The sequence below is a fragment of the Megascapheus bottae genome, chromosome 2 (assembly GCF_031878675.1).
Source record: "Megascapheus bottae isolate mThoBot1 chromosome 2, mThoBot2.hap1, whole genome shotgun sequence".
NCBI lineage: Eukaryota > Metazoa > Chordata > Mammalia > Rodentia > Geomyidae > Megascapheus > Megascapheus bottae.
The window spans coordinates 27,291,502-27,304,406 of NC_143510.1; the positions used below are offsets into that span (position 1 = coordinate 27,291,502).

The 12,905-nt window shown below is 47.3% G+C and overlaps 1 protein-coding gene across 3 annotated transcripts in view; it reads left to right on the plus strand.

Annotated features, from left to right (window-relative positions):
• Flnb (filamin B) overlaps positions 1 to 12,905 on the plus strand; it is a 145,882-nt gene that overhangs the window by 117,892 nt on the left and 15,085 nt on the right. For all 3 annotated transcript variants that reach the window (XM_090322884.1, XM_090322892.1, XM_090322899.1), the window contains 10 exons: positions 175 to 277; positions 898 to 1,038; positions 3,549 to 3,677; positions 4,912 to 5,085; positions 7,051 to 7,209; positions 7,719 to 7,922; positions 9,052 to 9,204; positions 9,305 to 9,427; positions 11,472 to 11,738; positions 12,308 to 12,445. In XM_090322884.1, the coding sequence (XP_090179010.1) occupies positions 175 to 277; positions 898 to 1,038; positions 3,549 to 3,677; positions 4,912 to 5,085; positions 7,051 to 7,209; positions 7,719 to 7,922; positions 9,052 to 9,204; positions 9,305 to 9,427; positions 11,472 to 11,738; positions 12,308 to 12,445 (1,591 nt within the window). The remainder of the gene's footprint in view (positions 1 to 174; positions 278 to 897; positions 1,039 to 3,548; positions 3,678 to 4,911; positions 5,086 to 7,050; positions 7,210 to 7,718; positions 7,923 to 9,051; positions 9,205 to 9,304; positions 9,428 to 11,471; positions 11,739 to 12,307; positions 12,446 to 12,905) is intronic.

A 12,905-nucleotide genomic window follows, 5' to 3' on the forward strand; every position in this document is an offset into this window, starting at 1 on the left:
GTGGGACTTCTTTCCTTCAAAGTTTTGTTTTGGGTCCAGGGCTAGTTAACTGAAGCCCATCTCCATATCCCAGCCTCACTGGCTTGCAGAATTCCCAGCAGCACTGTCCCTGTAACTACACAAGCCCTCACTGGTGTCCACTTTCCCCCAGTGACTACTGCTTCCTGTTTTTAGGTGACTGAGGAAGCCTATGTCCCAGTGAGTGACATGAACGGCCTGGGGTTTAAGCCTTTCGACTTGGTCATTCCCTTTGCAGTCAGGAAAGGGGAAATCACAGGTAAGCCATGGTGAGATCAATTTCCATTTCCCTCACCACAGTGACCCAGAATGGTGTCGGGGGCTTCATCAAACCCTGGACCTGGGTACCTTATCTCTGTGTCCCTGCTGCTCACAGGGACAGAATGTATTTCTCTGAGGAGGGGTCCATTTGTATCTTGAGAGCCTGTGATTCTTAGGTACCTTTTCATGTGTAGCTCTTTTTTTTTTTTTTTTTTTTTGGCCTTCTTTTATTCACCTTCTTTCCAAATGCGCTTGACACTGAATTCTGTTGTGCCGGAATTGCCTTCTCTCATCTTACTTTTAATGCCCACTTCCCTTTGGGTTGATATTCTACTTATTGTGCTGGTTCTGTGGTCTTCTCAAGTCTTGCTAGAGCTTCTAATTTGCCACTTATAGAAACCCTTTATTATAAGTTGTCTGTTACATTTTGTTAGGAGCTAAATGAAACCAGAAAGTGCAAGCAGGTGTCTGTTTTCCACTGTGGGATGTGGATATTTTAGGCAGCATATGTGTTCTTGAGTCTGCAAACCTTGATTGTGAGGACATGTATGCACCCGATTCAGCTACTCCTGGGAAGTTGCTCGTGGGCTTCTTACCCTGTATCCCTGTGTTTCACAGGAGAGGTCCACATGCCTTCTGGGAAGACAGCCACACCTGAGATTGTGGACAACAAGGACGGGACGGTCACCGTCAGATATGCGCCCACTGAGGTTGGGCTCCACGAGATGCACATCAAGTACATGGGCAGCCATATCCCTGGTATGTCAGGCTGAGAACCCAGCAGGACTCCCCAGTCCAGGGGCTGGCAGGGGTTCTGGCCAGCCATTGTTCAGGAGTCCGTTCTCTGTGGGGCAGGCTTGGGAATGCAGTGCTGGCATCCTTACAAAAACAAACAGGTGGGACCCCTGGCCTGTCCCACCATTCTCCCAAGGAGATGATTCGGCTCAGCATCCTGGGTCACAGTATAGACTCTTGGGCCTTTGGTTGTTTGTCTTTGTCACTATGCTGAGTGTGGCCAAAGGTCAGGCTGGAAGGAAAATACGAGGTACAGCAAGGGACTTTCCAGCCTGGCCTGTAAAGCCCTGTGGGGTAGGAAGCATGGGGCGTGAACAGATCAAGCAGAAGATTTGGTAAGAAGAGAATGGAGTATGGCTGGACAAGGAAACACACTGCTTGTTTCTTGGCCAGCAACCAACACAATCTTAGTCTTGGTCTTTTTTCACAATTATTGAAATAGTTTTAAAATTTAATAATATCTTGGGTTGGTAACATATTACCTGTGTCTCCCATCAGCCATGTCCTTGAACTTGACTCTTAAGGGTTTTGGTGTTTGATTTCAAACTTTTTTTTTTTTTTGGCCAATCCTGGGCCTTGAACTCAGGGCCTGAGCACTGTCCTTGGGTTTTCTCAAGTCTAGAGCTCAACCATTTGAGCTACAGCACCACTTCTGGCTTTTTACTATGTATGTGGTGCTGCGGAATTGAACCCAGGTCTTCTTTCATGCTAGGCCAAACTCATGGCCTGATTTCAAACTATTTTTAAGACTACATGCAAACGAAATTGTGTTTGTTTTTTGTTTGTTTAGTGCCAGTACTGGCATTTGAACTCAGATCTCATGCTTGTACTTGGCTTTTCCATTTAAGACTGGCCCCTGCTAGCACTAGAGCCAGAATTCTACTTCTGGCTTTTCACTGGCTAATTGGAGATAAGAATTTCTTGGATTGGTCTGCCCAGGCTGCCTTTGAGTCAGGATCCTCAGCCTCCTGAGTACCTAGAATTACGGACATGAGCCCTGGACAAAAATACAGATTGTTAAAGTCAGTCATTTTCTATACATGGTATACTCTACGCATTCATCCTTACTCTTTTATGTTAGCCAGGGTATGCAGGAATGCTTTGCAAGTCTGCTTCAGAGACTAACTATACTTCATAGTCTTCCCTCACCCAAGCCTCCATGGATGAGTCATCCCATACAGTTTCCCATGAGACACTTCATTTCTTCCCTTTTTTTTACTAGGCTTGTCTTTTATATCCAGCATCTTGCACGTGCCTTGTGTTCCTGAACCACGGTGTGAGCACCTGTGCCTTTCATAGGTCTTGCTGTATTGCCTTTGCTGAGGGCTGTTCCTCCTCAGATCCCAGCAGCACAGAACGACAGTGCCATTCCATAGCCTAGCCAGTGGCATTTGCTGTCAGATCTTGGATCTTGGCCAGTCTGATGATTGAGAAACACCCGTACCTTGCTTTATTTGCATTTCTCCTGTGAATGAGATTGAGCAACTTCCTAGACATTGAAGAGCCATGCCTTTTTTTTTTTTTTTTTTTTTTCTTGTGATCTGAACGTTGCTAATCCTTGGCCGGTTTTTCTACCCGTTAATCAGCTTTTGTCCTATCAGTAACTAAGTTTAATTTAAATATTAGATACATTAGTTCTTTGTGATAGGAGTTATAAACACTTCTGAGATTGGCGTTTGCTTTAGTTTCTATTTATACGTGTATATAATATTTGCTTTGAGCAAAAACGGTGTGCAGATGTATGGAAAAAACTGAAAGCTCCTGCTAATATGTTTTTCCCACTGCCAGCGTAACTACGCTTCTTTTAGATGTTTCTCTCTGTGCCTACTAACATGAGTACAATTTTGTTTCATTCTGTTCAGTTTCAAAAGGAATGGCATCATGGTAATAATGCTTTTTCTCTTCAGTGCAACACAGTATGGAGAATCTCTCCCGTTCCCACAGAGATCTCCTTTTTTAATGACCCATGTGTAGGACTGAGGCCTTTCCCAGTTTGCATATAAATTCTGTGGAAATTAAAGTGTTATATATAGTATTGCACTGTACCTATTCACCCTTATTCTTTATATCAGCTTCAGGGAGGGAGTGGGGTGAGGGTGGAGGTGCTTGCAGGGAAAGTCCATTCCTAGAGATGAATTCTCTACATCAGGACATGTAGAGAGATTCAGGCAAAAAAGATCTTTCCGGATGCTTTCCTTGTGGACCATTGGCCCACAGCTGTCTCCTCCTTCCTGGCCAGGTTGAGTAGGATTCTCCCTCCCTCCAGTCAGTAGACAGATCCATAAAGGAATGGTACTGAGTAGAACCGCTAGTGTTTATAGGGTCACGAGGGCCCCACATTCTCCTTTTATCTTGTGTCTGCTCTCGAGGTGCCAAACCTGCCCGCAGATAGAGACACATTAAGGTTCCCCTGGTCCCAGTGCTCAGCCTCCCCTTCATGAGCCCTGTGTTGTTTGTGTCTTTGGCAAATGCAGAGAGCCCCCTGCAGTTCTACGTGAACTACCCCAACAGTGGCAGCGTCTCTGCGTACGGCCCAGGCCTGGTGTACGGAGTGGCCAACAAAACTGCCACCTTCACCATCGTCACGGAGGATGCAGGAGAAGGTATGGTGTGCTCTCGGGCTTATCCCTTGGTGGCTTTCATTTGGAAGGGCAGACTTACAACAGTTGCCAGATAGGGTGGGAAGTCCCTGTGTCACAGCTGCTTGGGAGCCTCAGGCAAGGAGGATCATGTGGACTCAGGAATTGAAAGTCGCTCCCTACACCACATCTAGACTAGTCTCAAAAACAAAGCTCAATCTATTTCATAGTAGGATTTGTCATATTTTCTTCTCATGTTAGTCTGTCTTCGGTAATGCAGTTCTGTCTTCTACCCACAACAGGAAAGGTTTGAAGTCTTATCTTTTGAATGATGTCATTTACATGATAAAGTATTATATGTCTCTCAGTAAGAATTTAAGTATGCTTTGGTTTAGAATGTCTTTCTTTCTTTCTTTTTTTTCACATGAACTCACAGGACCTCACGTGAACCATCTGTGTCTCATTGGTAGGCAGATGCACTACCACTGAGCCACCCCTCTGGCACTTTATTTACACTGATTATTTTGAGGGAGATGGGATCTTTGGTTTTTTTTGGGGGGGGGTAGGGGAACCTATCCTACTCTGAGATCCTCCTGTTTTACACTTGCTTCCTGCCATAGCTGAGTTGACACCCAGCTTGTTCTGTAAGTCAGGTCTATACCACTATGCCTAGCTATTTGTTGAGAAGAGGTCTCACAAAACATTTTACCTGGGCAACCTGGAACTTTGATTCTCTAGTTATCAGCCTCTGAATAGGCTGAATAGATAGGAACTTGCTCCTCCTCCTCCTCCTCCTCCTCCTCCTCCTCCTCCTCCTCCTCCTCTTCCTCCTCCTCCTCCTCTTCCTCCTCTACCTTCTATTCCTGAGTTCTGCTTTGTAGCCTTCACCTCCCAGTCCTCTTGTCTCAGTGCTGGAATTACAGCTATAAACCACCCTGTCCAGCTAGACCTGTGATTCTAGTGGCATTTCTAGAGTGGTAGATGGAGCCAGACCGCCAGTGGCAGTCTGTTTCTGGCCCCTTCTATGTATGGCATATTCATGAAGGGTTGCATCCTTCTCCTCCACATCCTGAAGAGCTAGGGTTACATGAGGGCAACAATCGGACAGTGAGATGTCTTCTGTACACATCTCTACTCCGACCTAGGCTCCTTTCCTGAGACTCGCATTGGGTATGTCATTTCTGGGGCTGCGTTGGATAAGTTGTGGGAAGAAGGAATTCTCTTTCTGACTGCCCTTCCTCCCTGTTTCCACCCGCAGGTGGTCTGGACCTGGCTATCGAGGGGCCTTCCAAGGCAGAAATCAGCTGCATCGACAACAAAGATGGGACATGCACTGTGACTTATTTGCCCACGCTGCCGGGCGACTACAGCATTCTGGTCAAGTACAATGACAAGCACATCCCTGGCAGCCCCTTCACAGCCAAGATCACAGGTGGGGATGCCTTCCTGCCCAGCTGGGGCTTCCTTATGGGATAGGTGTCCAATGTCTGTCTGTCTGATTGAGTTTACACTTCACATCATCTTTAGGAGGCACCATGTGTGAGTTCCTTGCTAAATTTCTCCCATAACTGATAAAGCAGGGAAAACAGGGCAACTAGCATTTGGACAGCAAGCTCCCAGATAAAGGTATTGCAATAGTCCCTGAGTACTTGAGCTCAAAGAAGCCTGTCAGCACCACTGCTAAACAGGTTGTATGCCCTCTATTTTCTAGGTGAGGTAGGAGAGGTAGTGGTTTAGCCATCTTCCTAGGTGGTATTCTGGGCATCAGAAGCAGGCCTTTCCTTTGCAAAGCTTCCAATCCCAGCCCTGGCTCTGCCTGCTAGATTCAATCACATTCTCAGTGGCTCCTAAGGAAGATGCACAAAGCAAGTAAGGTTCCTGCCCCTGAGAGGTTTTGATCTGTCTGAAGTTGCCAACATCACTGGATCAAATGGGTTCCAAGCACTTGGAAAATCAGGGTGTGGACATAAGCATTTGCCACTGTCAAGGATTCCTTTAAAGAGTTCCTCAGGTGCAGAGGCAGTGGCACAAGCCCCTGGGAGGGAGAAATTAGAGGACTGAAGTTTGGGGCCAGCCCAGGCCAAAATGTTTATGAGACTGCATCTCATTCAAGGCTGGGTGTGGTGGTGCCTTCCAGTTATCCTAGCTGTGGGGAAAGTGCAGTGGTTCGGCACAGTGGCAGCCACTTGTCATCTTCATTCCCAGCAATACTGGGAAGCTCTGATTAGGAGCACTGCTATCTAAGGTAGCCTGAGCATACAATGAGATCTTACATAAAAAATAACCAGTTAGGGGGCCGGAGTTTGGCCTAGTGGTAGAGTGCTTGCCTAGCATGCACGAAGACCCAGGTTCGATTCCTCAGTACCCCACATACATAGCAAAAAGCCGGAAGTGGTGCTGAGACTTTCCTTCAGAAAGTCCCAGGACAGTGCTCAAGCCCTGAGCTCAAGCCTAGGACTGGCAAAAAAAAAAAAAAGTAATAATAATAATAATCAGTCAAAAATGGTGAGAGGTAAGGCTTTAAGTAGCATCATGCCTGCCTAGAAAGTGCAAGTATTGGATTTAATCCCCAATATTGGTTGTCCCGTGCCATGAGCCAGGCACTGGTGGCATACTCTTGTAATCCTAGCTACTCGGGGAGCTGAGATTTGAGGGTCATGGTTTGAAGCCAGCTTGGATAGGAAGTCCATGAGACTTAACTTCAGTTTCTTATCAAAAAGTCGGAAGTAGAGTAGAATGTTAGTCTTGAGCAATAAAAGCTCAGAGGCTGGGAGTTTAGCCTTGGTGGTAGAGTGCTTGCCTAACATGCATGAAGACCTGGATTTGATTTCACATATGTAGCCAGAAATGATGCTGTGGCTCAACTGGTAGAGCTCTAGCCTTGAGAAAGCCCAAAGACAGTGCTCAGGCCCTGAATTCAAGGCCCAGTACTGGCAAAAAAAAAAAAAAAATTCTGACTAGAACCAGCATGTGTGCACACAGAGACAGACAGACACACACACACACACACAGACAGACAGACACACACACACATACATACACACGCACACACACACGGTTTAAGAAGCTGGTATGGTGGCACACATATATGATCCTAGCATTCAGAAGCTGAGGCAAGAAGATCCCTAAGGCCCTAAGCATGGGCTTTGCATAACAGACCCTGACAAATGAGAAAAAACAAAATTCACATCTCTAGTTGTTGTTGTTGGGGTCCTAGCCTTCCCTTGAACCAGACATAAATGCTGATCATTCTTCGTTAATCTGGTCTGCTCAGTGTCAGAGGCATGTTTTATTGCTTATTAATGATGACCTCTTGACTGTTCATTTGGCATGAGAGCTCTCTGGGAATAAGGGGTGACCATTTGTAATGGAGGCTGTGTTGGGGTCTGTTTCCTAGATGACAGCAGACGCTGCTCCCAGGTGAAGCTGGGTTCCGCCGCTGACTTCCTGCTGGACATCAGTGAGACAGACCTCAGCACACTGACTGCCAGCATCAAAGCCCCATCCGGGCACGACGAGCCCTGCCTGCTCAAGAGGTTGCCCAACAACCACATTGGTGAGTCAGGGGGCCTGCGTGAAGGGGAGACAGGATCCTGAGGAACTTCCTTGGAAAACTGGTGGCACACTGGAGTATGATATGATAAATGCATGTAATAAAAGCTCAAGCACCAGTGTGCTGGTGGTTCCCGCCTGTTATCCTAGCTGCTGCTCTGCCAAATGAACTCTGAAGATCACAGTTCAAAGCCAGCCTGGGCAGGAAAGTTTATAAGACTCTTCATTCCAATTAACCACCTGAAAACTGGAAGAAGAGCTATGCTTGAAAGTGGCAGAGCCTTGAGTAGAAAAGCTCAGAGACATCTTCTAGGCCTTGAGTTTAGGTCCCACAATCGACCACACACAGGCAAAAAAAGTCCAAGCATGTTTCTGCCATGTTAATATTGACACCCTTGCATGCTGGGTTTTTTGAAAGAAATCAGTTTTTCAATTTGGAGAGTGTTATTTCCTTTTTCCCACTTAGTCTCCTTTATCTTCGCTTACTCACAAACCATCTGTGTTCTGATCCAGGCATCTCCTTCATCCCGCGGGAGGTGGGCGAGCACCTGGTCAGCATCAAGAAGAACGGCAACCATGTGGCTAACAGCCCCGTGTCCATCATGGTGGTTCAGTCTGAGATTGGTGATGCACGTCGAGCCAAAGTCTATGGCCGAGGCCTTTCAGAAGGCCGCACCTTTGAAATGTCAGATTTCATTGTGGACACGAGGGATGCAGGTCTGTGGGTGCCTCCAGGCCACGTGCCCCATGCCTATAGGAACTGGCTTCTTCTTATCCAGACTACTGCATTTTCCCCTTGTACCAACTCTTCTTTCTCTCTGGGCATTCTTCCTGCTCTAACTCCTTCTACTTGTGCTGCCATTTGAGTCTTATAATCATAAAGACATTAGGTTTTTTTTGTTTTATAGATGAAGAATCCAAAGCTCACAGGGGCTACCAATCTAGTGTTCTAGTGTCTACATCGCCATCTTTAGCCTCCTGGATTCATCCTAAGCAAAGAATGTTAGGCCAGATGACCAAGATTCTCTGCAGCTGAGAAGTGATTTCTGGGAAATGAAGCATCTCTTCCTGTCCCTCACTGAGATGGTTTAAATTGGACTTTCCAAAGCTAGGTCACATGCTCTGCCTTCTTAAGTGATGGCCAAATTGCTGAATTTTGGGACCAAGAGCAGTAGAATTTCTGATCCCAATAGATGGATGTTTTTGGTTGATTCTTCATGTTGCTAAAGCTCTCTGATACAGATGGAGGCTGTTTACAAATTTAGCTTCTTGCCCGGGCACTAGTGGCTCATGCCTGTAATCCTAGCTACTTGGGAGGCTGAGATCTGAGAATCTTGGTTCAAAGCCAGCCTGGGCATGAAAGTTTGTAAGACTCTTATCTCCAATTAACCACCAGAAAACTGGAAGTGGCACTGTGGCTCCAGGGGTAGGGCAGTAGCCTTGAGCTAAAGATCTCAGGGACAATGCCCAGGCCCATAGTTGAAGCCCCATGACCAATTAAAAAAAAAAAAAACAAAACAGCTTCTCTGGCCCTTGGCTGGGTCTAGCCCCTGGGGCAGTACTCACTGTTCATAAAGGCACATGGGTTATACAACATGCTCCATGGGACAACGGCAGATATCCTCAGGGAAGAGCTCTCTTATCAAAGCTGTGTTCTGTTCTCTCACTATAGGACTTTACTGAGCCTTTCACCCACTCCTCTGCCCAAGCTTACAAGTAGGCTCCTTTCTCTCTGCTATCTGGACATAGTGAATGTCAGTGGACAGAGGTCCCTTCTGCATTCATGGAATCGAGTTCCTCCAACCTGAGGTTTGGTGCGTGAGCAGTGGGGATTGCTGTGTTGCAGGTTATGGTGGCATCTCCTTGGCAGTGGAAGGCCCCAGCAAGGTGGACATCCAGACAGAGGACCTGGAAGATGGCACCTGCAAGGTCTCCTACTTCCCCACTGTGCCTGGGGTTTACATTGTCTCCACCAAATTCGCTGATGAGCACGTGCCTGGTACGTGTTTCTCTCTGCTCTCTCTCTGGGAGGCTTCAGTCTGTGTCTGTACCAGGCCATGGCCTTTGGGCTGTTCACAGGATGCTTGTTGGTCTTGTAGGGAGCCCCTTTACTGTGAAGATCAGTGGTGAGGGGAGAGTTAAGGAGAGCATCACTCGGACCAGCCGGGCTCCATCCATGGCCACTGTTGGGAGCATCTGCGATCTGAATCTGAAAATTCCAGGTGAGTGCAAGGAGCTGCGGAGCCAGAGCAACCGGCCTAGTGCTTGCTATCCAAGCCGGCTTTGCTTTCCCCTTTGATTTTCTTTGATGTCTATTTTCACAGAGGTCTAGTTAAGAAAAATAAACCTTTTTTTTTTCTTTCCTTCCGTTAAGTGAAAGTAGCTTTATTATGTTACATGGGGGGAAAAACAAAGATTTCCTTGGGCTTCTCTATTGTATATTTGTCAAGCAGAAGACTGTCATTGAGAGACCCTTTCCTGTTAATGGCATTAGCTGGAAATATTTAAGAGGTGGTAGCCCAGCAGTGGCCCTCTAATGTTTTCACTTGGTTCTTTCCTTCCTAAAATTAGAAGGAGGACTGTGTGCCAGTCTGGTAAACCACATGGAACCCTTTGGCGAGGGATTGCTCCTCGTGTTGCCACGGCCGCCCTTAACCATCCAGTCTGTCTGAAATTTGGTCCAGGCTCTTTCTATGGGGGATCCTCCCACAAAGAATTCACTCTTGGTGAAGGTTTTGAGGCTCCTCTGCCTCCAGCTGGTGTGTGCTCCAGACTTCCACATATCCTACTGAGAAGTCTAATCTTAAATGATCCTAGGGTGTGATCACACCTAGGTGTTTTATTCATTTTGCCAATGTTCATTTTACTTGTGTCCTTGCAGTGTCTGCACTTGTCCTTTATCTTAAGCCTTTTCTGACTTGCCACCATTGTGTTACTCTTTTCAGTGGACAGAAAAGCAACTAAATGAAAAGACACGATCTGACTTGGTTTCAGATGACTTCAGCAGAGATTCTTTTCCCCTTTATTCTCTACCTGGATCTCTGTCATCAGTTAGAAGGGTGAACAGCTTACCAGCTCCCAGATGTCCTTATCATCTCCCCTCCTTCCCCCACAGGCTATGGAACATGTATTAGTTAGTTTGGGCTGCTGTAACAAAGTAACATGAACAGAGCAACAAGGAATAGCCCTTTACCTGTCAGAGTTGCATACCTTAGGAGGCCTGAGTGGGGCAGGCTCTGATAAGGGCCCCCTTTCAGGGTACAGAAGGTGTCTTGTGTGTTTGTATGGACAACAGAAAGGAGCAAGCTGTCTGCAGTCTTCTGAAGGCACTAATCTCATCAGGAGAGCACTTGCTGACATGATGTCATCTAAGCCCAAGAAGTCTCCCAATGCCCCATCTCTTACCACTTTCATACTGGGGCTTTGTGATCAACATAAGAATTCTGAAGGGACACATACGTTCAGTCCTTCAGATGGCGTGACCTGTCTCTAACCAACGCTGCCTTTCTCTGTCCTCAGGGCTCAGTCTCAAGCTTCTCGATTCAGATCCTGTAGGGCCGCAGCCTGCAGTTTCATTCAGGCTCTAGGTGATGGCAAAGCTCAGTGCCACTGGCACTTCTCCATGGCACTACAGGCACAATTGTTGGCGTGATGTGAGCAGCCTGTAGCATAGCCGTGTCTGGGCTTCTGTGCTTGTGGCCCAAGGCACTGCTTTTCTGAGTGTGGCCTCTCGTCTTTGGTCTTGCTCATGCATGGTTTCCCCTTTGCCATTGCGACTGACATGTACTCACTTTTGTCACTAAATGCATCTTGTCTTGTTGCCTGAAAGATATGCTGGAGTTTCAGAACCATCAAGAGGAAAACTCTTGTGCTTTCTATCCTTGCATACCAAGACAGAAAAGCCTGTCTAAGCATGGCAGATGACCTTGTCACCTTTGTCCTGAAGACCCCTGGATGACTGTGGGTTTTATTAGTGCTGTAACCACCAGTTCTGAGCTGCTAGTTCAGCTTTAGCCAGGAAGGCTATAGAAAGTCTCAGTGGGACGAGAAGTGTCAGAACCTCTAGAAGGCCCTCTGTACTAGGCGGCCTTGAAAGACCTGTCCTGTCCACAATGTCACCTGTCCCAAGGGAATGGAACCCAAGCTCTCCACATCCACTGAGCTGCACCCCCCCCCACCCCTGATGCTTGCCCTGCATGTCCTCTGCTCTGCTTCAGGGCCTCGCTCTAACCTTTCTATTTCTCCCAACCTCCCATTCCCTTTCAGAAATCAACAGCAGCGACATGTCAGCCCATGTCACCAGCCCCTCTGGCCGGGTAACTGAGGCAGAGATAGTGCCTGTGGGGAAGAACTCACACTGCGTCCGATTTGTGCCCCAGGAGATGGGTGTTCACACAGTCAGCGTCAAATACCGTGGGCAGCACGTAACAGGCAGCCCCTTCCAGTTCACCGTGGGGCCCTTTGGTGAAGGGGGTGCCCACAAGGTGCGCGCAGGAGGCCCTGGACTGGAGAGAGGAGAGGCAGGAGTCCCCGGTAAGTGTTCTGCAGGTTCTCACTGGAGAAGAGCGAGCTGAGTCTAGGGCTCTGGACACCCGTATCCCTCCGCCCTGCTCTACAGACAAGACTTGTAATTGGCATTGGTAGGGTACTTTTCTCATCCATGGCTTCTGTGGCTACATTTGGGAATCCTCACTTACCCAAAACTAAACAGGCTTACAGGGAGAGATGTTCTTGGAGTCCATAACTCATTAGTGTGCCTCCGAGTCTCTTAATGGGAAAAGCAGAGAAATGGCTGCTTCCAGAGCATGTTTGCAAGGGTCTGTTCCCGCAGTGGCTGCAGGTGGTTAGGTCTATGGTGAATAACCTGAACATTCTCATTCTCTTCTGGCTTGATCTGGGTGTGTTCTAAAATCCCATGAACTTATAACCTTGACAGTGCTCAGGAGGCCATAGCAATGGCCCTTGCTTGGGTCCCGCTTGGGGTTCAAGGAAGAAAAACTTGCTGGCAAGAGTCTGATCCTGGCATTGTGGGCTTGAGCAAGAAGGGGGCAGGGCCTCTCCTGGGTGCACTCACTACTAACCGGGTGTTTCTTTGCTCTCAGCCGAGTTCAGCATCTGGACCCGGGAAGCAGGCGCTGGGGGCCTCTCCATTGCTGTTGAGGGTCCCAGTAAGGCCGAGATTACATTTGATGACCATAAAAACGGGTCATGCGGTGTGTCTTATATTGCCCAAGAACCGGGTATGTACTCAAGGCTCAACTGAGGACATTTTCTATGTTTTAACTTGTCAGATTTCAAAGAACAGAAACGCAGCAAGCTAGCTAGAGTGACTGAGGCATGTATATGGAGGGGGGGAGGCATGGCCATATGGAAGAACCTTCTAGAACTCCAATGACAGCAAAGAGCTGGGCCTTAAAGGGCCAGGAGTTCTTGCTCTTATCATCTCTTGTCCTTCTCAGTTGGTCTCAGCTACTTTTGTTTCTTTTGAATTATTTATTTATTTAGTTATTTATTTATTATTTGGCGACAGTACTAGGACTTGGAACTCAAGGCCTGATGCAGTTCTTTAGCTTTTTTTTCCTCAAGGCTGGTGCTCTACCACTTGAACCATATCTCTACTTCTGGCTCTTTTTTGGTGATTAATTGAAGATAAGAATCTCACAGACTTTTCTGCTCAGGCTGGCTTGGAACTTTGACCTT